The 24,315-nt window shown below is 45.6% G+C and overlaps 2 protein-coding genes and 1 non-coding gene across 5 annotated transcripts in view; 2 read left to right on the forward strand and 1 right to left on the reverse strand.

Moving 5' to 3' along the window:
* Positions 1-9,878, forward strand: part of DUSP16 (dual specificity phosphatase 16) — a 91,895-nt gene extending 82,017 nt beyond the window's left edge. The window contains exons 7-8 of the mRNA XM_042247513.2: positions 2,496-2,619; positions 6,134-9,878. Coding sequence (XP_042103447.1) covers positions 2,496-2,619; positions 6,134-7,250 — 1,241 coding nt within the window. The 3' untranslated portion in view covers positions 7,251-9,878. The remainder of the gene's footprint in view (positions 1-2,495; positions 2,620-6,133) is intronic.
* A 1,299-nt stretch (positions 9,879-11,177) lies between these two features.
* On the forward strand, positions 11,178-11,250 carry TRNAC-ACA (transfer RNA cysteine (anticodon ACA)). Its single transcript has one exon. It is a non-coding gene; the product is annotated as a tRNA-Cys (tRNA).
* Positions 11,251-15,666: 4,416 nt separating this feature from the next.
* BORCS5 (BLOC-1 related complex subunit 5) overlaps positions 15,667-24,315 on the reverse strand; it is a 97,813-nt gene continuing 89,164 nt past the window's right edge. For all 3 annotated transcript variants that reach the window (XM_012175341.4, XM_004006853.4, XM_042247516.2), the window contains one exon: positions 15,667-16,329. In XM_012175341.4, coding sequence (XP_012030731.1) covers positions 16,099-16,329 — 231 coding nt within the window. In that variant the 3' untranslated portion in view covers positions 15,667-16,098. The remainder of the gene's footprint in view (positions 16,330-24,315) is intronic.

Raw genomic sequence — 24,315 nt, forward strand, 5'->3', positions numbered from 1 at the left:
CCTGCTTTTAATTTCCAGTTTTCCCCATCCATGCCTTCTTATTGCCCCTATTCAGCACCTGCAGAGGCTACTTAAGTGTCTCGGGTCCTTCGCCCGAGTTTCCTAGACTCTCCAGCGGCTGCTCCCCACCTCTGAACCTCCTTTCCAGTCCCTTCCCACCCAGCACGCACCACGCAGGCCTCTTTTCTGAGCAGTGGTCCAGCCCCACTGTGGCTCTTTGTTGAATGTTTCCCTTCTCTCCTCCAGGTCTGTGGGCATTCCTTCCTTTGCCTTAAGAGACTCAGCTTAGCACACAGTTCTGACAAGAAATGTATTCTAATGAGCTCCACTTCAGTATAATCACTTTTTAATTAGATTTTTAAAATACACCATCCAAACAGTTGTAACTGTAAAAGCAGTATAAGTACCACACAGAAAATTTGAAAAACAGAGAAAAGGAAACCTATACCCTCAACATCCTAACGCATCTGTTATCATCATAGCTTTATTTCCTTCTGGCCTTTTTCAATGTTTTTATAAAGATTACTTTTTAAAATATGTATCGGCCAGCCAGCCTGTGTACACAGGGTGTATACTGTGTGCTCAGTGTTTAGGACTTTGAGAGAGTGTTAGAAGCAAAACCCTTCTCGGCCCTTCGAGTCTAGTTCTGAGATAATTATTAAAAATCAGAGAATACTGTCAACATTAAAAAAAATATTAAAAATGTTTCAAGCCAGCCTATTTCCGGTAAGAATTTGAAGCAGCTTACAGGAAGAGGTTGGGATCAGAAGGTAACACACATTCACCCCTATTACCATTAAAATGGGATGGAAGATCAAGAACCAAGTAATACGTGGCTAGCAAAGGTATAGTAAAATCCAAACCATAGTTCCTTATTGAAATTGAGTGATAACATTGGCTTTGAGCTTCTCAGTAGCCAAAGTGAAAAAGGAAGTACTAAGAGCAGTCTAGGTTAAATACTGCCTGGGAAAGAGGAGGAAGAGAGCTGTGGAGGCCCAGGAAGTCGTGGACTTTGTGGACATGAGTTTATATACCATTATGTTGTCTAGCGTGTCCTTATTTCTTTGTTTCAGTGTTGTCTTGTATCCCTTTGTTATTGTTTTATTGTGTTTGATCTCGCTATTTAAAGGGGAGCTGCTTGATTGTTCCTGTACTACCTCAAAGCCCTTCAGTGTTCTGTACATAACAAATAATGCATCATGTACGTTAGCTGTTTGTAATATGTATAACAGAGGTAGTGAGACTGGAGTTGCCTTGTATTACTCCACTGCCAGAGCAGAGTCTCTGGGATACCTGTTAATTACAAGAATATTAACATAAGGCTTGATAAACTTTTGAAAATCAGTGAAAACAGGAATGAAAAGAGAAATTGATGGCAGCAGGTAAGCACACAGGAAAACTGTTCAGAACTGAGGCAGTCATAGTACCGACTGAAACGGTGGCTGCTTCCAGGCTCTGGGGTAACTTCATCCTTACCCACGAGAAAGCTTTTAAAGCTCATCTACAGTGAGAGGTGGCAGGACTGTGTGATTGAATTTACTTGGTTCTTGGTTCTAACAGAGTCCTACCATGTTATGGGCAATTAGCATGACGCAGTGTGACAGTATGATCTCAGGGAAGAGGTCAGAGTTCCCTTGGTCCTCATTAAAGTGACCTACTAAACCTGATTCATGGTGCACACATGGTTTCTCCCTTGAGTTCAGCAAATAAAGTTCAGGAGCCACTTTATGTCGTAGCAAAGTCTCCTGGAGAAAAATGGGGAAACCATTTTTCTGTGAGGAAGATGGGTTCTGAGCTGGTGTTTGAAGATCTTGATGTGGCATCTTTTTACATTGTGATGTAGTCTCACTGTGACTAGGTCTCTCCCCTCCCCACCACCCTGCTTTTTACACAGTAATGTGTATCACATATGTTTAAAATGAAAAAGTGCTTTTAAAATTTAATCTCATGTTTAAATCATTATGTCATACACCTAAAATACAACGTTATATGTCAGTTGATTCCTCAAAACTGGAAGAACATCTCTTATGTAATTAGCAAAAAGCTGAAGGGTCAGACAACATGGGTAAACAAAATATTAGCGAAAATCTTAGGATTTTGGATGTTATTTTCTTTTATACTATTCTGTATTTCTGAAGTTTTCTATGCCAAGCAAGTAGAATCATGTGATCACAGTGTATGATTTATACTCAGAGTAATTAAAGTAATACATAATGTAAAAAGTGCAGTGAAATGTATTGAATCAGAGGCAACCTGGATTAGGGACAAATTGCTTATTAACACATGTGGGGACTTTCTCTGTTCTCTATGAAAATGGTGGGGAAATCGTGTTCCCCTACCTCCTTAAAAGAGTATTGAAAGGAAAAATAGATAAGTATCAAGAAGAGGGGCTTTACTTTGCATCGCAGGTGAAGGACATTGTGTGAGTAAATGGAAACACTGTTTCACTGCTGAACAAAGTTGTTAGTGAACTTTTCTGAATTTGACTCCTACAGAGAAAGCAAAAGCCTCCAATGGATGTGTCCTCGTGCACTGCTTGGCGGGGATCTCCCGTTCCGCCACCATTGCCATCGCCTACATTATGAAGAGGATGGATATGTCCTTGGATGAAGCTTACAGGTGAGGGCAGGAACACGCCCTATGCGAGTGGCTTCTCCTTTGACCTGAATCATGAGATATGAGAGTGGGTGACCAGGATTATTTTAGTTAACACTCTACAGGTGACTTGATTTTTAAATGTTTAAAGATTGGAGAAAAATGTATTTTTATAATTTAGCACTAATTCTGCCCTCCCATGTGTGAAGTGCATCCTCAGCTGCTTTATTAAGTTTGAAAAAAGTGAAAGATGCTCAGTCATGCCCAACTCTTTGCGACCTCATGGACTCTAGGCCGCCAGGGTCCTCTGCCTATGGGGTTCTCCAGGCAAGAATACTGGAGTGGGTTGCCATTCCCTTCTCCAGAGGATCTTCATGACCCAGGGATCGAACGTAGGTCTCCTGCACTGCAGGCAGATTCTTTACCATCTGAGCCACCTGGGAAGCCCTGAGTTTTTTAAGAACCAGCAAATCTAGAGATCTTTCCCTAGTTGGAGAAATATCATTTGTTCTAGTTTACACATGAGAAAAAATGCTCCAAGAGAATACTCATTATAGAATTCCTACTGTGCTTCAGACTCTCTCGCTTTCACTGAGGATAAAGTCCAGTATATGTAAGTATCAAACCAAACAATTGTCAAACTCCATTCACAATCTAGACTTGCCCAGTTTTGTTTAATATGTATTGAAGTATAGTTGATTTACAGTGTTGGTAATTTCTGCTGTGTGGCAAAGTGATTCAGCTATGCAGGCACATATTCTTTTTTATTTTCTTTTCCATTATGGTTTATCACAGGATGTTGAATATAGTAGGACCTTGTTGTTCAGCCAGCCTATATATAATAGTTGGCACCCGCTAATCCCAAGCTCCCAATCGCTCCCTCCCCAACTCCCCTCCCCCTTGGCAGTCACGGGTTTGTTCTTATGTCTGTTTCTGTTTCGTAGATATGTTCGTGTTTTAGATCCCACGTAGAAGCGATACATATGGTATTTCCCTTTCTCTTTCTGACTGCACTTGCTATGATAATCTTGAGGGCCACCCATGTTGCTGCTTCTGGCATTATTTCATTCTTTTTCATGGCTGAGTAATATTTGTGTGTGTGCACACATCTTCTCTATCCATTCATCTGTTGGTGAACATTTAGGTTTCCGTCCTGACTGCTGTGAATAGTGCTGCTATGAACATTGATGTGAATGTATTTTTTGAAATTATACTTTTGTCTGAGTATATGCCCAAGAGTGGGATGCTGGATCATATGGCAACTCAATTGTTAGTTTTTTGAGGAACTTCTATACTGTTTTCCATAGTGGCTGCACCAATTTACCTTCCCATCAACAGTGTAAGAAGGTTCCCTTTTCGCCATAACCTCTCCAACATGTATTATTTGTAGACTTTTCAGTGATGGTCATTCTGATTTGTGGGAGGTGATATCTCACTGTAGTTTTGATTTGCATGTCTCTAATTAGTGATGACAGACATCTTTTTCATGTCCCTGTTGGCCGTCTGTATGTCGTCTTTGGTGAAATATTTATTTAGGTCTTCCGCCCATTTTTTGATTGGGTTGTTTGTATATTTTAGAAATTAAGCCCTTGTCAGTCACATCATTTGCAAATATTTTCTCTCATTCCTTGGCTGTCTTTTTGTTTTATGGTTTCCTTTGCTGTGCAAAAGCTCCTAAGATTGATTGGTCCCATTTGTTTATTTTGGTTTTTATTTCTATTACCTTGGGAGACAGTCTTAAGAAAACATCAGTACAATTTATGTCAGAGAATGTTTTGCCTATGTTTTCTGTTAGTTATATGGTGTCATGTCTTATATTTAAGTCTTAAAGCCATTTTGAGTTTATTTTTTTATGTATGATGTGAGGGTGTATTCTAACCTCATTGATTTACATGTGGCTGTCCAGACTTGCCCAGATTTTGCAGTGTATACTTCTGACTGGGTTGTCCCCAATCTCATTCTCCAGACAGAAGGCAGCCAATGACAGCAGCACCAAGGACTGGGGTTCTGTTGAAGGATGTTTGAAGCAGAGCCCTCTGTGTATCTTGTTGGATAGAGGTGGATCATCTCCATGTGATAATGGATCAATAAATATATGCACACAGAACCAGACCTGTTGTAACAATAGGATTTTTTCCTCAGCTTGGAAAATTTGGAACAAAGAAATGAGCTACTCGAACAGCTTCTCACTGGAGGAAGAAAGTGGGGAGGCAGGTCCTCCCCTCGGGCTTAGCCCTCTAAGGTCCTCCTGAACACCACACAAACCAGCAGGAAAGGCACCCTCATATCCTCATGGGGGTCTTAGCATGAAGACCCTGTATTTACACTTGTCACAGTTGAGTCAGTTATTTCTGGCTTTGTTAATTTGCTTTAGGTTACATATTTCTAAGGAGTTTATTTTTGAGTTTTCTCTTTCCTTCCTTATTCAACTTCTTAGGGTAGTTTCACTCCTGCATCTTCTGAGGCATGTCCGTGAGAATCAGGGGCCACTAAAGAACGTATCTACCACTTCTGAGTCTGTTTCTGCCACGAAATGGAAAAGCTGTTTACTACTAGTTTTGATCCCTTGGTGACTCTTTTAACAAGGTGGTTACAGGAATGAATCCAGATGTTAGACCTGGTTTTGAATCCCAGCCCCATACTTTAATAACTGTGTGACTGGGGCAGTTCACATAAGGACTGTGTGTACCTCTGTGATGGTAGGTAGTTTTGAGGGCTAATTGAGCTAATACTGTTGTTAGTGCATTAACATGCTTAGCAGAAGTCCACTGTGTGACTCGTTATTCTGTCCCATTAAATACAAAGAGCAGGGAACTGGAAAGTGTGTGCTTTGATGCTCTGGCCGTCTGATAGCCTCTCTCTTTTGGTCATTAATTAAAAATGTGAAATGTCTCGAAGTCACTGTGGGGACTGTGACATTGGAAAGTTGAAGGTGGCATGGCTGTATTTCTGATGGGAACACCAGTGCAGGGGCGGGGTGGGGGTGAGGGTGTCCCAGGTGGTGAGGAGAGAATCATCTGTTACCAGCTGCACTGGAAACACTGCGCATGCTGAAGTCGCTCAGTCGTGTCTGACTCTTTGTGACCCCGTGGACTATAGCCCACCAGGCTCCTCCTTCCACGGGGATTCTCCAGGCAAGAATACTGGAGTGGGTTGCCATACCCTCCTCCAGGGGATTGTCCCAACCCAGGGATCGAACCCAGGTCTCCTGCATTGCAGGCGGATTCTTTACCAGCTGAACTAACCAGGGAAGCCCACTGGAAGCCTTAAGTCCTTGAAAACAGGGAGGATGAACCTAGAACTTTTGGGGCTGGGCTCCCTGCTTTCTAACATCCTCAGGGTCGTCTGTAAAGCTCCCCAAGGCAGAGGCCCTCACCTGCCCCACCCACTCCCTGAACTTCTAAACCAGCCATCTTCCAAAGGTCTTGGGAGGACCTCTCTGATAATTCCGTCTCACCTCTTCACTTACTCTAGCTTAATCACTTTAACAGGTCAGCTGTCAGATTCAAGCCTTTTTGGTTTTTCCCTCTCCTCACAGATTTGTGAAAGAAAAAAGACCTACTATATCTCCCAACTTCAATTTCCTGGGCCAGCTCCTGGACTACGAGAAGAGGATTAAGAGCCAGACCGGGGCCACTGGGCCCAAGAGCAAACTGAAGCTGCTGCCCCTGGAGAAGCCAAGCGAGCCAGTCGCTGGGCCCGGCCCCGTGGAGGGTGCACAGGGGAGCCAGCTGCTCCCAGGGCCGCCCCCGGGCCACCCGGCTCCTGCTCCCTCCGAGGGGGCGGGACCCCGGCCTGCGCCCCCCAGCACGGCCCCCGACGACGGCCCCCTGGTCCAGGCGCTCAACGGGCTCCACCTGCCCCCAGACAGGCTGGAGGACAGCGGCCGCCTGAAGCGCTCCTTCTCGCTGGACATCAAGTCGGTGTCCCCGACGCCCGGCGGGCTCGCATCCCCCGAGGCCGCCCTGGAGCTCTACAAGCCCGCTGCCTCCAGCCTGGAAGGCGCGGGCAAGCCCTGCCAGTTCTCTCCGGTGCAGGAGGTGTCGGAGCAGACGCCAGAGGCCAGCCCGGACCGGGAGGAGGCCCCGCCGCCCCGGCCCTCTGACGGCAGCGGCCAGGGTGCGCGGCCCCGGCCAGGGAGGCCCCTGTGGTCGCCCCTGCACCGCAGCGGGAGCGTGGAGGACCGCGGGCAGCCCCGCTTCCTCTTCGGCCTCTCGGCCAGCCAGCAACACCTGGCCACGTCGGCCACGGGGCTGGGCCTGGAAGGCTGGCACTCGGACCTCCTGGCCCCCCAGACCTCCGCGCCGGCCCTGACCAAGAGCTGGTATTTCGCACCAGAGCCCCCACACTTCTACTCGGCCTCGGCCGTCTACGGGGGCCGCGCGGGCCACCCTGCCTTCAGCTGCAGCCAGCTGCCCACGTGCGGCGGGGACCCTGGGCACTCGGTGCGCCGGCGCCACAAGCCTGGCGACAGGGCCGACTCCCGGCGCAGCTGGCACGAGGAGAGCCCCTTCGAGAAGCAATTCAAGCGTCGAAGCTGCCAGATGGAGTTCGGTGAGAGCATCAGGTCCGAGAACCGGTCGCGGGAGGAACTGGGCAAGGTGGGCAGCCAGTCAAGCTTTTCAGGCAGCATGGAAATCATCGAGGTCTCCTGAGCAGGAGGACACTTGTGACTCCCGTGGACAGGGCTTGTCTTGTTCACGAAAACTAATTCCCTGTAAATCTGAAATATATATATGTACATATATATTTTTGGAAAATGGAGCTATGGTGTAAAAACAACACATGGATCCACACCATTCTTTTTTTTTTTTTTAACATCTGCAGTTGAGAGAGCAGCTAATACTTCTCTCAACACAAATGGAAGGGCCCAGGCCAGCTTTCCGCCAGACACGTCACACAGTTCTATGCAATGGATTGCACATCCTCCCCTTCTTACTAGATTGAGTTCTACTTGGAGTTGGAGGACGGAAGCCCCCACCGTTCTCTTGTTGTGCTACAAAGAGATCTCAGATCCTAGTCCTGTCTGGTCCCTTCCGAAGTGCACCTTAGCGCTGAGACTGAGCCAGCCTGTGGGTCGGGCGGGGAGACCCCGTTAGGAACAAAACCTAATGGTAAATCAACAAGGAACCATCACGTCCAAAGCTGAGGCACAGATCCAAGCGCACCCGCCAGCCGCTGAGCTGGCCAGCGTCATTCTGCTGACCGACCATTAGGCGGCCTTGCCAAGACCTACTTTAGAGCAACCCCAGTACCTCAGACAGAAAGTCGGGGCTTTCACCACTACCAGGCCTGGTGGCCCGGTTTCTAGGCATTGTGAACAGGTAGGTAGCTAGTCACACCTTTCGACCAGTTTAGACGATCTCTGCAGGCATTTCCAGTTAGGCCTGGATGGAAGTGGTCCAGCTCCTCTTCTCAGCTTTGTGAAGAAGGAAGACAAAGCTATCTGAGATCAACTGAACAGCCAGGAATCTGGCAGCATGGTGATTTAAGCTAATGTTGGGAGGCTAAATGAGTCTACCTCCCTCTTTCTAAATCAAAAGAACTGTTCAAGGTGGGCTTGTTAATCCTGGGAAGTAAAGGTTAACCTGGTTTCAAGCCAGATGTGAATTTATTTGGTAGCAGAGAAGCACCCCCTTCAAGGTCTCAGCCAAACTAGGTATTTTCTATTTTGGTTTCACTGCACAGAGGTATTTTGTGAAAATGGAACAATAAAGTGGAATTTTATTGCAAACAACAAGAGGCAGAAAATTGTGGAAGGACAAGATCAAACTACTGAGGAGCAGCTGCTGCTGCTAAGTCGGCTATTATTTTCTCAGTGTTTTTTTTTTCCCCCCTTAGCATGTGACAAAGGTGGTATTTTCTACGATTTCCTTAGGCTTTCATACCGCTAGGGCTGAGAGGCTTTCGTAAGCCAGGAATGCTCAGAACTAAACGGTATAGAAAGGTGAGGAGGAGGCGGACAAATTTTGTTTCATCGCAAGCAGAGTGGAAAGACACACCCACACTATTCTCAAACTACCCGCAGCATTTTTTAGTAGAAGGGACACCAAAATGGAGCGGGACCAAGTGGTCTCAGTCCATACCTACAATCACTGTATGGAATCAACCCTGGCAGCTGAAACTAGGTGATTAGAACAAGTAAACAAGTGATAGTACTTACCTGCTTTTAAACTTCCTGGCTTGAGTTTCGTCAGCTACAGTCTGGTCCTGTTTTGAAGCCTTAATTCACGTCAGCAGCTTTTTTTTTTTTTTAAGGGTGGTGGGTGGGTGTTCGTGTTGTTCTTTACTGTAAGTGTAGCTAGTTGCTGACTCATATCTCAGGTTTTTCTACGTGTGAGAAATGGACAGTCCTTTGAGTCGGATGTGACTTCATGTTTCTTATGGTGACTGCTAAAACCAGCATAGAATGACATGATTCAAAACTGACTTGATCGTGACAATTCTGAGCTTCATAGAACATAACTGGTTATGCACAAATAATGGGTTGTGATATGGGTGTAAAATGAAGTGAGTAAACTGTAGGGAGTGCATTGTTGCCATACTGGAAAGGTTCTGTTAAGTTTAGCTTTTCTCTATACATGCAAATTCTGGGTGTAATCAGACCCAACTGTCAAGGTTTCACACATTGATTTTTGATGTGTTACGTACACACGCACCAACCAGGTAACAGCTCCCAGCTTCCAGAGTCTGGTCACAACTGTGGAACATTTTTGAGAAGTGAAAGCAATGGCTCCAGTGCTGTCTGTTTCAGGAGGGCTGTGGGATTTGGTTTTAATGAGATCTTTGGGCTGAACTGGCCTTCCAACCTTCGGGATTTCTCTTGGCCGTGGTCCCCTTCCTTCCTGTGACCAGTGTGGTCCTATGCTACAGCTGTTAGTTCTTGGTCACTAATGTCAAATAATCAGCCCTCAGAATGGAGACTTCCCAGCTGAGGAGACAGCCTCTCAGGTCAGCCCTGGAGCCACATGGGTGGCCATGGGCCCCGAGTAGCTGGTTCTCTGCACCGTGAGTCGGAGAGGGAGTGCTGGAGCCTACCAGATGATACAGAATGGTGATATTAAACAGCAGAACTAGACTTCGATGTGAGAAATGCTGGAAAATGGTTTAGGACATTTGTAAAGTTGGGTAGGAAGACTGTATAAATGTTTAATATGAATATAGTGTTCTTTTGGAGTAAGGCAAGCTGTTGAATGGTTACAATTGTGCATTTCTCATTCTGATGTGTCATGAATGTTAATATGATGAAATAAAATCAAAACTGGTACCTGTTTATACATAAACATGAGAAGGGACCTCTCTCTGCAGCATGTTCAAGGGGTTAGGGAGGCCGTGGTGGGGCCTGGCCTGCAGAAGGTTCAGCCCAAGGCGAAATGCTGAGTCTTCAGCCTGTGTCACAGGCTCCACCTTGCACAGGGAACACGCGTCAGAGCTAACAGTCTACTGCCGTCATCTTCATCCTCTTATGGGTACCTCAGATGCACACTATGGCATAGAAACCTCAAAGGTAAACATTTGCTGACTGGCTGAATCCAGAATGGTGCAGGGTAGGAAGAAAAAAGACAGACATTCATGGTCCATTTTGTACAGTTTTAGAATTCTTGTAGGAAAAACCGAGGGAAAGTAGTTATTTCAAGATCTGTTCTCCATCCTCATCATGCACGTCCTAATGACCTCTCCGCTTCTAAGTGATGACATGGCGCGACGACTCATGAGACAAGAAGCTCAACCTCATCAGGTTGTTAGTTAAAAGGAAAAAGATGATGCTTTAAAGGAATAAAGCATTTATCTTCAGTGCAAGCAGACAGGATACTGATGACACCGGTAATCGCAGGTGACATCATTTCAGTTGGTTGTGAAAGGCTTCCGAGTTGAAGTCAGATTTAAGAAAATTTAAAAGTAAGAAGGACTGGATGGAGTGAGTGAAGACCAGAAAGAGCTGTCTTGGCTAGGACCTTGCCAAAAAGTGGAGGTGGGAGTGGGACAGAAGAACAGAAAGACAAAGGGTTAGTCTTTCAGTTGGGCCCGACTCTGTGACCCCACGGACTGTAGCCCGCCAGGCTCCTCTGTCCATGGGAGTCTCCAGGCAAAAACACTGGAGTGGTTGCCATGCCTTCCCTACCCAAGGATCAAACCCAGGTCTCCTGCATTGCAGGCAGATTCTTTACTGTCTGAGCCACCAGGGAAGGCGTAGGAATAACTCTGCCTTAAGATGTAAGGTGGCAGGAGGGAGAACATGCCTCGGTGAGAGGCTTTGGATGGGAACTTGTAGGGGTTCAAAGGCCTGAAGGTCAAGCCAGTTACGACTTAGACAGACTTGAGGGCCTCTTGGGGACCACCAGCTGTAGCAGGCTGGCATCGAAGGGCTAGATTGGGTGTGACATGAGCAGACCAGGGCTCAGGCTAAGGGGAAGCAGAGTGGGTGCAGATGTGAAGGGTCAGGCGTACCCAATGGGACAAGGGGACAAGAACTTCATCATCAGGACCCTCACCGTCATTTTACCGTAGATGCTCCCATCTGGTGGTTTTCCTTTTCTGACACTAGGCAGAAATGTTTTTGGTCTAGTAAACAAAATTTGACTTTCCTGGTGGCTCAGATGGTAAAGCGTCTGCCTACAGTGCAGGAGACCCAGGTTCAATCCCTGGGTTGGGAAGATCTCCTGGAGAAGGGAATGGCAACCCACTCCGGTATTCTTGCCTGGAAAATCCCATGGATGGAGGAGCCTGGTAGGCTACAGTCAAAATTTAGGTCTAGGGGCTTTTTCTCTATAAATATTACTCTTCTTCTCTCAATGAAAGAGGAAAGTGAGTTATTTCTTGCATTGTGTGTGGCTCATTCATCCTTGTACAGCAAAATTATACTTGGTTATTATCTTTGAAATGTTGCAAAAATCAACCATGAGAATTACCACAGCACCAACTTGGAAGAAGTCTGCAAGTCAATCATATTGTTACAGTTTATGTACACAGATACCAAGCTGGTTATCTATACCAAAGGAATGAAACTTGTTTTTATTCCTTTGGTTCTGGCTAACACACTGGAGTCGGTTCAAAATGCTTTCTTATAGGACATGCAGAGTATGACTTTGGAGGAGGGTGTCACAAGCAAACAGGATAACTGGGAGAGGGTTAATAGCTCAGTGGTGGCCTAGCTTCTCTGGTCAGGGGAAGTATGACAGTTTCAAAGACGTATTAAAAGCTTTTAGCATAAATCTTGCTTCACTATATAATAAAAGGTAGCAACAGTAATTTGCCTTGATTGGTGAAGAAAATTAATCGAATCATCAATAAGTTCCATCCTGTCTTATGTTGACACTGATGACCCTGAACAAACTCCTTAGAGTAATGGACACACACACAGCCAGCCCACCACATGAGTACTGCTTATACTAATAAGCAACTAGATTTAGTTGCCAAAAAAGTTTTAACACTATGGTTTGAAGCATGGGAATAATTACGTTTTCTGGTTACCCTTTCCTTCTGTAGTCCCAACATCTGCATGGGAGGTACATGCCTTGTGTGTGTGCAAGAAATTCAGTGTTACCAACCACAAACCAGAAAACAACAATGACATCTCTTAGGCACTGTGTAGCTCTTAACAAAGGAATGAAAGTCAGGGTGAGGGGAAAGCAAAATTATTTCTCTCAAAATTAAGAAAACACCTACACCTAAAAATTCCACAAGAAAACATTTCCCTTCTCTCTACTCTGCCTTTCAGTTTTTAGCATCAACATTTCAAGTAATTTCTGACTGCGTACTACATATCCAGGTTTAGCTGAGAGGTAAACAAAATAGGAAGATAAAATTTTCAATTACTCTAGGAAACAGCAAACCCATTACATTCCCAAAATCTGTTCAAGAAAGTAAAGTATTGAGGAAAAAGTGAAATGTTACCAGTCAGTGTTCAATCCATGAAGAACTGTTAGGAATGAAATAGAATAAGGAGGTTGTTCAAGAGACTTACCTTAAGCAATTAATTACAGGAGCTGGTCAGAGTCCTGGTTCAGCTGTTTCTTTGGTCGGGAAAGCAGCTGGATGAGCAGTGGGGAGGGATGGGCAGTGGAGGATGGATGGATGGGTGGTGGAGATGGATGGATGGGGTGATGGGGATGGATGGGCAGTGGGGATGGGTGGTGGTGGGCGGAGGGATGGAGGGATGGGCGGTGGGGGATGGATGGGTGGGTGGTGGGGATGGAGGGATGAGTGGTGGAGATGAATGGATGGCCAGTGGAGGATGAAGGGATGGGCAGTGGGGGATGGAGGGATGGATGGGCAGTGGGCCGCAGAGGGATGGGTGATGGGGATGGAGGGATGGGTGGTGGAGGATGGAAGAATGGGTGGTGGGGGAGAGCCAGGACACCTGAAGCCTGCAACAAGCTAGAACCAGCATCTGGCTCCACCAGAACCCACGCTGGCCTCGTCCCTTCTCTAAGCCCTCATCCTTTGTGCTGCAGAAGACCTAAGGAGACGCTGGTACTCCTACCTGATCCAAGATGCTGAAAAGCTGCAGGCAGAGTTCTGGGGAGCTGGCCCAGCTGCTGCCCACACCATAGGTGCAACAGATCCCTGAAAATGTGCACAAGATGCAGTAGGGCCTGACCAACAGCGACTTTCATCAAGCGCGCATGCATGTTGCTTTACTTCCACTAGCAAATCTCATGCAAATTCCTCTCGTGGCCAACCCTAATCAAAAAGGGACAGGGAAGGGAATTCCGGGAAACGTAATCCAATTTGGCCAAAGTGGACAACACTGCAAAACCACCACATACCATAAATATTAAATTGACTAGAATTATTTCAAAACACATCAGGTCTGCCTATTGTTCTTACTGCCTCTTCCCAGTAATAAGTAGCCTGTGGACCCAAATCTAAGTTAATACCATGTTTTGTCTAGCATCTTTATAAGAAGGAAAAGAACTGGATGGAGAGGTGGCTGGCAGAGAAGTTTTGCACGCTGTGCTAGGTTGCCTTTTTGCCACGTACAAACCATCTCAGCTGCAACGGAACAGTGAGAAAGCGCTAGTGACACAGGCCTAGTGACATAGTTTGTCACTGTGTTATGTGCTTTTATTTATAAATTGTATTAAGTGCAGTGAGGATAATGGGACCTCACCCCTGAGCTGTTCTTACAGCTTGGTAGACAACTAGCCCTTCCTTCTTTGAAGGCTACAAGCTACTTGATGTTCAGAACCAAGTTCTGATATCACAGGAACTTAAAAGACAAAGATGGTGAGGGCTGAAAAATGGCACGTTCTGTCAGTCTAGTGGAAGGGAAGATGAGAATGCCTTGTATTATTTTTTTCAGCTTTTCTGCCAGTTTAAAGTTTAAAAAAAAAGTGAAGTTAGGAAAAAGGGGGTGTTTATGTAGCCACATCAGATACTAAAAGGTATTATGAAATTTTAATATTAAAAGTGTGTGTGTGGGGGGGAAAAAGCACGTGGCAGTGGTGGTGGTGGGGGCATTATTTAACAAACACTGTGGCCTCCCCATCCCCATGACGTTTCCTAGAATAACCTTAGCTACTCAGCAGGCTTCTAAAATTACAGAGCATCTTTCCTGATGTGAACTCTGATGAACTGCTCTAGAAATGGTTTAAAGCCCCACTAAAATCCTGACCGTCAAAGGCATTTATAAGGACAAGCTTCTTAGGGCCCCTGAGTTGGTGCTCTGGGACAACCTAGAGGGACAGGGTGAGGAGGGAGGTGGGAAGGGAGTTCAGGAGGCGGGGGGACCGCAAGTATACTTGTGGCTGATTCAGGTTGATGTATGGCAAAAACCACCACAATATTGTGAAGTAATTACCCTCTAATTAAATAATTAAAAAAAAAAAAAAACAGGAGGGAATACAACTTGGAAAAAGCAGAAAAAGAAGAGCTTCTTTCACCAGCATGGCCCCCAAACCTCTGATCTCTGAAAGTCTAGCTCCCCACGCCCAGGGCAGGGCTTCCAACCCCTCCCTGGCTCCCTCAGGCCACTTCACCTTCCTGGGCTGGGTGTCTGTCTACCCACTTTCCTCATGGTGCAAAGAAGCGGTTCCCAGAAGGGTGCTCTCCGAGGAAGGCAGACACCATCTTGGCCTCTTCATTTGGCTCTGGGTTCCAACCTGTCTTTCCGGCTCCGAAAGAGTGAACCATCTTCATATGTTTTGGGCCTTAGAGAATTCTAGACGCTGTTGACTTTTACATCATGTCTAAAATTTTAGAAAATTACATTTTCCATTGAGCTTGGAATGTTTATACTTAAGCCATCATGCAGTTGTATCTTCTACATTTTACTCTGGGTTCTAAGAACCTTACAGGAGTCTGATCAAACTCAATCAAAATCTGATTAGAAGAATCAGATGACGTTTACCTGAGAGATGCTAAATTAAATGGGATCAATTGTAACCTTATAAACATACTAAAGGCTGTTTGGACACATAAAAAGTCACCCTCTGAGGCTTGGAGAAACCTCGGGAGCCCCGTGGGCCCCCGTGACCTCTCTCTATCCCCGGCTCCTGGTCTCTGTCCGCCGGCCTGGGTCGGTCCTACGTTCCATTTCTTAGCTTCTGCAGTCTTCTCTTCCACTAGAACCTTTACAACGTGCAAAGTACTGTGCTAAGAACTTCTGTGGCTCCTCAAATTGCTTCATTTCCTAAACTCCCAGAGAAATTCAGCAGCACTTGAGTTGTTTTTTCTCTTCAGGAAAGAAGGGCAGGGACTACACAGCCCTTTCTGTATGCAGACACAGGGTCTGGCCCAGGCAGTGGGCCCCGTGGATGCCTGCTGGGTGTGCGCTCTTCCCCTCTGCTCCACGCGTCTGCGAAACTAGTAAAGCAACGCTGGCTAAAACCTGCTTCAGAAACTGGAGTCCTGCCATCGCTGATGTAACAAGAGGAAACCTAAACTGTGTTTGCATCAAGGAAACCCATTATCAGTGGGAGACAAACCCAACCAGGTTGTGGAAAGGGAGGCTTCGGTTTCCAGTGACGACATGGCAGGGACACCCTGAGCTGACACAGGAGCGATGCCAGCGCCCTGCCAGGCCGGATCGAGGCTGGCTGCGATGGAAACATGACACGCACACCTGGATTAAGTTAGCTCTTTATGTTTGCAACCCGGACAGCCTGCGGAGAAAAATGCCACAGAGACATCAGGGACACAGGGCTTCCTCAAATCTTCTTCCCCCTTCTCTTCATAGTTTAAGTCTGCAAGCTAGATTAGATAATATACACTGTCAATTTTTTAAAAAGCAAACTAAATTAAAAAATAATAATTCCCAAGGCAGGGTTCTGTACAGAATTCCTAAGAGTTCAAATATTCCCACTTCGGAGACCATCGAGGGCAGGTTGGTTGGCTTTGCAGGGGAGAGCGCGTCAAGGGGAGGGCTGGGGCATCACAGGTCTCCAGGACAACGGATTGCCTCCCATGCCCTCGGGGAGCACCACACTCCCCCGACCTAGGTCACTTCCCGTGTCTCTGGTTCCAAAGGCCCCGCGGCCCTGGTGGTGCCCGGGGACATGGCTACAGCCTGAGCTCGCGGTCGGGCTTCACACTGAAGGGCTCCAGGCGCTCGGCCTCGGGCAGCAAGCTGTTGAGGCGCTCCAGCAGCGGTACCGTCTGGTCGATGCCCATCTGGATGCGTCGCAAGATGGCTGACATCTCGTTGACCTTCTGGATCTGCTCGGCGTATTTCGCGTACCTTTTCTGGCGCTCCTGCATAAAGCTAAAGAGTGTTTCTACAGACAGATCCATCTGCAGGGGCGAGAGAAATGAGACACGTTCAGTCCCCTGGAAACAAGTCCCGGCAAGAGGATGGTGGGGGGGGTGGGGGGGTTGGTGGTGTGGTCAGCAACAGGTGTGGACCACGGGCCACGTGGGGGACGACCAGTGTTCCTGGAAGTGGAAGCGTGGGGGACGAAAACCTTGCCGAATGTGGCTGGAACCCTCTGCAGGGGGTAAGAGGTGAAGGCCTCCAGCTCCATTTCTGGGTGTATAAGCCACTTAGTCCTAGGTGAGGCCCAGGGAGTTTCTAGCTCTTTTTCTCTATAGAAAGAATCCTGGGCTGGGAAATCAGGCAGATGGGGTTTGACTCTGGCTCTGCCGTTTGTATAGATGGAGAAACTCTACAGTCAGCAAAAACAAGACTGGGATCTGACTGTGGCTCAGATCATGAGCTCCTTATTGCAAAATTCAGACTTAAATTGAAGAAAGAAGGGAAAACCACTAGACTATTCAGGTATGACCTAAATCAAATCCCTTATGGTTATACACTGGAAGTGAGAAATAGATTCAAGGGATTAGATCTGATAGACAAAATGCCTGGAGAATTATGGACAGAGGGTCATGACATTGTACAGGAGGCAGAGATCAAAACCATCCCCAAGGAAAAGAAATGCGAACAGGCAAAATGGCTGTCTGAGGAGGCCTTACAATAGTTGAGAAGCAAAAGGCAAGGGAGAAAAGATATATCCATTTGAATGCAGAGTTCCAAAGAAAAGCAAGGAGAAGTAAGAAAACCTTCCTAAGTGAACAACGCAAAGTAATAGAGGAAAACAACAGAATGGAAAGACTTATAGTGATCTCTTCAAGAAAATTAGAGATACCAAGGGAACATTTCATGCACAGATGGGCACAATAAAGGACACAAACATTATGGACCTAAGAGAAGCAGAAGATATTAAGAAGAGGTGGCAAGAATACACAGAAGAACTATACAAAAAAGATCTTAATGACCCAGATAACTACCATGGTGTTATCACTCACCTAGAGCCAGACATCTTAGAGTGTGAAGTCAAGTGGGCCTTTGGAAGCAACACTACGAACAAAGCTACTGGAGGTGATGGAATTCCCATTGAGCTATTTCAAATCCTAAAAGATGATGCTGTGAAAAGTGTTGCACTCAATCTTCCAGCTAATATGGAAAACTCAGCAGTGGCCAGAGGACAAGAAAAGATCAGTTTTCCTTCCAATCCCAAAGAAGGGCAATACCGAAGAATGTTCAAACTACCGCACAAATGCACTCATTTCACACGCTAGCAAAGTAATGCTCAAAATTCTCCAAGCCAGGCTTCAACAGTACGTGAACCAACAAGCTGGATTTACAAAAGGCAGAGGAACCAGAGATCAAATTGCCAACATCCACTGGATCATAGAAAAAGCAAGAGAATTCCAGAAAAACATCTACTTCTGCTTCATTGACTACACTAAAGCCTTTGACTGTGTGGATCACAACAAACTGTGGAAAATTCTTCAAGAGATGGGAATACCAGACCAACTTACCTGCCTCCTGTGAAACTGTATGCAGGTCAGGAAGCAACAGTTATAACTGGACATGGAACAATGGACTGGTTCAAAATTGGGAAAGGAGTACGTCAAGGCTGTATACTGTCACCCTGATTATTTAACTTTTTCGCAGAGTACATCATGTGAAATGCCGGGATGGATGAAGCACAAGCTACAATCAAGATTGCCAGGAAAAATATCAATAACCTCAGCTATCCAGATGATACCACCCTTATGGCAGAAAGCAAAGAGGAACTAAAGACCCTCTTAATGAGGGTGAATGAGGAGAGTGAAAAAGTTGGCTTAAAACTCAACATTCAAAAAACAAAGATCATGGCATCTGGTCCCATCACTTTATGGCAAATAGATGGGAAAACAATGCAAACAGTGAGGGACTTTATTTTTTGGGCTCCAAAATCACTGCAGATGGTGAATGCAGCCATGAAATGAAAAGACACTTGTTCCTTGAAAGAAAAGCTATGACAAACCTAGACAGCATATTAAAAAAGAGACATTAGTTTGCCGACAAAGGTTCTCTCGTCAAAGCTGTGGTTTTTCCAGTAGTCATGTATGGATGTGAGACTTGGACCATAAAGAAGGCTGAGTGCTTCAGAATTGATGCTTTTGAGCTGTGGTGTCAGAGAAGACTCTTGAGAGGCCCTTGGACTGCAAGGAGATCCAACCAGTCCATCCTAAAGGAAATCAGTCCTGAATATTCATTGGAAGGAATGATGCTGAAGCTGAAGCTCCGATATTTTGGCCACCTGATGCGAAGAGCCAACTGATTAGAAAAGACCCTGATGCTGGGAAAGACTGAAAGCATGAGGAGAAGGGGAAAACAGAGGAAAAGATGGTTGGATGGCATCGCTGACTCAATGGACATGAGTTTGAGCAAGTTCTGGGAGATGGCGAAGGACAGAAAAGTCTGGCGTGCTGCAGTCCATGGGGCAGCAAAGAGTGAGACACGGCTCAGCGACTGAACAACACCTGCCACTTGAGTTGCTAATGCTCATCCTTCCTGTCTCAGGTTTCTCATCTGCAAAAATCAGGGACTGACGGCAGATGTGTAGGGCTGTTGGGAGGACAAAATGAGATGAGGTGTGCTAACACACCAGCTCCAATACTTTGGCCACCTGCTGTGAAGAGCTGACACATTGGAAAAGACCCTGATGCTGGGGAAAGACTGAAGGCAAAAGGCAAAGGGGGTGGCAGAGGATGGGATGATTAGATAGCATCACCGACTCAATGGACATGAATTTGAGCAAACTCTGGGAGATAGTGGTGGCTTCCCAGATGGCGCAGTGGTAAAGAACCCGCCTGCTAATCCAGAAGACATAAGAAACATGAGTTTGATCCCTGGGTCGGGAAGATCCCCTGGAGGAGGACATGGCAACTCACTCCAGTATTCTTGCCAGGAGAATCCTGTGCACAGAGGATCCTGGTGGGCTACAGTCCACAGGGTTGCAGGGAGTCAGAGATAACTGAAGCGACTTAGCAGACACGCACCCATGCATGGGAGATAGTGGAGGACAGGGGAACCTGGGGGGCTGCAGTCCTTGGGGTCACAAGAAGTCAGACATGACAGGGACTGAACACCACCACCACCCCAGCTCAGGACTCGGCCTGGCATTGAGGAGTCTTACAATTTGCTTGGTCCTCCATCCTTGCTGCGGAGCACAGCCAATCTACATGAGTTGCCTGGAGGGAGTGGCACTCTCTGCCAGAACCACAAATGTCAGCCGAGCCAAGTCAGCACCTCGAGAGGTAAATAGGACTGTTCCATGCACCCTCCCTCCAGTCAAACAGACTTGGGGTTCTGGGCTCCCCTTCTGGGATCTCTTTTCCTCTCTTGATGCGGTTCTTTGGAACCAATCATCTGGATAAAAACAGGGAGAGTGTACCACCAGAGTGTCAGATGCCCGTACCCTTCCTCTGCACGGGCCCACATCCACTCCCTCTCTGCCTGCTGCTACTCCCTGACCAGGGAAGAAACAATCACACCACCAAGACTCAAGTTTCTGTCTCAAAGCTCAGATGCTCCTCAGTCCTTCCTTCTTGTGTCTCCCAGAAGCAAGGCCCTTCCTAGCCCTGGAACCAGGCAAAGTGCTGGCAGGTGCTCAACGCTTGTTTCCGCAGAGCCTGCGAGCATGGTGTGATCAAGACAAGCACAAAACACTCTAACCTCTAAGAGGGCCTGGCCTTCACTCTCTTACCACTGCTCCTGACCACTAAGCCCTAATCCCTACTCTAGTATGTACCCATGAGCCCCAGGTACAGACTTCCTCTCGCATATCTGACACAGCTTTAGGCACTGTCAGTATCTAATACAATTCGGAACCTTTACCTTTTTTTTTTAACCCTTTTTGTTCTGTATTGGAGTACAGCTGACTGACAATGTGGTGACAGTTTCAGGTGTACAGCAGAGGGACTCTGCCCTGAATCTTACCATCTGGACAAACTGGAACAAGTTTACCTTTCCCATTTTTATTCTAGCATGGAGATTCCAACGAGGAAGCGTAAATACAATATACAGAGACAGCAGACATTTACTGCCACATATCATGTGGGGTCCTAGCGATACGGATATTGAGAATCAACTGTTTCCATCCACACAGCAGACTGTGTACATTAACATGACTTTTCTCTTCCACTCTCTTTGTTAACATGACTTTACTATTCTAGGAAACTCAGGCCCAGAAGGAGAAATGTTGCACATAACCTTGTTTCAGGAACTGTCAGCAAAACATTTAAGTTCAAGAGAAAAAACTATTAGATTTTTCCAACAGACAGAGAATGACTAGTCCCCATGACTCTTGCCTCAAAACCCTGGCCTTGCTGTGACCATATGACTAAGGACTAGTCAGCGGCACGTACAGGAGGAAGTCTCTCATGGAGCTTCCAGGCGTCTTCCTTAAAAGTTAGCAGGCCTGCTCCTCCTCTTCTCCTTCAATCCTTCCCTCCCTCTGCTGATGCTCAAAGGCAGATGCAGTCCTCGTGGGTCACAAGAATAACGAACGTCACAATCCTTGGGTTGGCACAGTGGTGAACCAGATGACGTCTCGGCCTATGAGGACTTTTGCCCAATGCAACTTGTACGAGGAGTGGGAAAGAACAACAAATTTCCATTCTGTATGAGCCACTGTAATTCCGGTCTCGGTAAACCAGTGGGATTTAATCTTACACTGATAGAATGAATGGGATAGAGTCCCTACCCTTAGAACTTGCTGTTTACTCTAAAATTCATACTTTAAAACTTGCCCCACATATTCACACACTGTCACTGGTAACAGTATATTTTAAAAGGCAGGTGAAAAAGGAGGCAAGATTATTTGAACAAGTACAAGCTTTAGTAAGACATGAGACATCTGTAGAGGGGGCTCAGACTCATTCCAAATACCTGATGTGGATTTGCCCATCTGGCTGGTCCATTGCCAGCAATGGGTCCAAGACATTAGCGAATCCAAGCAGCAATATGCAAAAAGGACAGTCTATCATTACCCAGTGGGGCTTATCTAAAGGATGTGAGCTTTCTCAGCATCTGAAAATCAAAGTTTGTCATTTTGATATAATAAAAGTTAAAAATCACGATCATTTCAAATCAATGCAGAAAAAGCACTTGACAAATTCAATTATAAAACATTTTAGCAAATTAGGAACAGAAGGAAACTCCCTCAGTCTGACAAAGGTGTCTATGAAAAACCAACACTTAACATCATAGTTAGTGGCAGACAACACTTTTCTCCCTAAGAGCAGGAGTAAGGCAAGGATTCTTTCCCACTCTCACCACTTCTCTTCAACATTGTGCTGGAGATCCTAGCCAGCGCAATAAGACAACCGAAGGAAATAAAAGGCACAAGCACTGGAGAGGAATAAATAAAGTGGTCTTAATCTACAGACGACATGCTGGTGTGCCTAGAAAATCCTATGGAAACTTAGACCTAAAACCTAATAAAACCAAGTGAATTCAGCAGGGTTGCAAGATACACAGTTAATATACAAAAATCAATTACATTTCTACATATTTGCAGTGAACAACCCAACAATGGAATGAAAAAATATATATGAAACTTAACAACTGCATGAACATCAACTTAGAGAAAATGTCAAAAAAAAAAACAACCCCATGTATAAGACCTGAACACTGATATTACAAAATCCTGCTGTGAAAAAAGAGATCTCAAAAAATGGAGAGGTATATACCACGTTCATGGAAGATTAAATATCAAGATGTCAATTTTTACCAAATCGATTTATAGATTCATTTGCAACCTAAATCAAAATTCTAGATGGCTTTTTTGAGGGGGGGTGGTTAGGGATTTGATTGGCTGATTGTACTAAATAGAATGGTCAAAAGAAGTGTGAAAAAGAACCAAATGTGGGAAGCTCCCTGATGTACTGTGGTTAGGACTCCAGGCTTTCACTGCAGTGGTTCAGAGTCAATCCCTGGTTGGGGGACTGAGATTCCACAAGCTGTGCAAGATGTGGCAAAAAAAAAAAAAGGCACAAAAGAACAAAGTTTGAAAGACTTATAGTACTTGTTTCAAGACCTAATATAAACCTACAGTACTCAGAATAGTGTGATAGTGGCATGGAGACAGGCATCTATAGATCAGTGTAACTGAACCAAGTACAGAAACAGATCTAAACATATGTGGTCAGTTGACCTTTTTTTTAACCAAAGTTTCCAAGGTAATATATTAGAGAAAAGAAAGTTTTTCAATAATTTATAGAACAACTAGGTATCTATGCAGAAAAAAAAAAAACCTGAACCCCCACATCTCACTCCCTTCACAAAGATTAGCATGAAACTAATCACAGACCTAAACACACAATCTAAAACTATACAACTTTTAGAATAAAACACAGGAGAAAAACCTTTGCTACCCTACAGACAGCAAAGATTTCTTAGGTCTGAAAAACATTAACTCTAAACAAAAAATGGTTAAACTGATCATCAAAATTTAAAACTTGTCTTTGAAAGATACCATTAAGAAAATGATAAGGCAAGACACAGACACAGACTAAGGTATTATATATATATGTGTGTGTGTGTATATATATACACACACACACACATATATTCAGAATATATAAAGACCTCTTACAACTCAATAGTAAGAAAAAAAAAATCCAAGTTTTTCTTTTTTTCCCCAGGAGAACTGACCTGGGCCTCTGTTTCATTAAAACATTCACTGAATTTCTAAAGAAAATCTGCTTTTAAGATCTTTTTGCATGCATGCTTAATCACTTAGTTGTAACCGATTCTTTGAGACCCTTTGGACTGTAGCCTGCCAAGCTCCTCTGTCCATGGGATTGTTCAGGCAAGAATACTGGAATGGGTGGCCATTTCCTTCTCCAGGGGATTTTCCCGACCCAGGGATCAAACCCACATCTCCTGAATCTCCTACATTGCAGGCAGATCCTTTACCCCTGAGCCATCAGGGAAGCCCTAAAAAGGAGAATCAAGGTCCCTTCCAGGAAAGTAAGCCTCCAACTGATCAGCTGAATGTCAACTGAATTTATTATGAAGGAAAGGAGGGGAGCCACTGGAAATGGTCTGGGAGCCCAGGGAAAAGGTTGCCGGAGGTGAGCTTGAAGTAGAATCTGGATCTCTTGGGTAAAAAAGTAAACCTTGCCTGGAGATCGAACCCATGGGCACCGCTAAGTAAGCTGGACTACAGATCAGGAAAAAGAGTAGCTAGATATTAACCAGACAGCATTTTCCACAGAACGCCCAGGGGGAAGCCCTGACGCAGTGTGGAAAGGAAGACATCGTGGTCAGTGGCCATATCACTGTGAGGACACTGCAGGCTTTTTGTCCATGATCAAGATGACCCCCGGATGCCACCCCTGTCTCTACATAGCTACTGCTCCCAGATGAGAAGTGGCTACTCAGAACACCAGTGCCCACGGGGCTGAACACTTCACCGGGCAGGGACCTGTTTCACAGATGCTCCCGTCCTTGCTGAGCTGGGGTGGCAGAAAAGCACTCGGTGGTTTTCAGATCCATTGGCTTAAACCCTCAATAGCTGACCTCCTAAGGTTTTGCCAGAGCTTTCGCCTAAGGTGTGAACTGACCATCCAGACCCTGCAAAATGACCTGCTCAGACATCTGAGGCATTTCTGAGCTGGAGCTAAGTGACTCACAAGTCGCTCTGAGATCAGTGGGCTTCTCAGAAGGGGGGCAGGGGCTTCAGTAGAAGCAACAAAATAAAGGATTACTGTGAACATGTCACCATTCTAGCTTTGCGGCTGACTGTATATAGCTTACAGCTGAAGACAGTGCTGTCAGACAAAACTGGGTCAAAATCTCAGTTGTGAATATGACTGATCATCTTTGTGACCTTGAATCAATTACTTAACCCCTTTGAGCTTCAGTTTCTTCACCCTTAAGCTACGCATAATGGTAGGGCTTACCTCATGTGATTAATGTGAGGAATAATGAGATAACATGCA

The sequence above is a fragment of the Ovis aries genome, chromosome 3, assembly GCF_016772045.2.
Source record: "Ovis aries strain OAR_USU_Benz2616 breed Rambouillet chromosome 3, ARS-UI_Ramb_v3.0, whole genome shotgun sequence".
Taxonomy (NCBI): domain Eukaryota; kingdom Metazoa; phylum Chordata; class Mammalia; order Artiodactyla; family Bovidae; genus Ovis; species Ovis aries.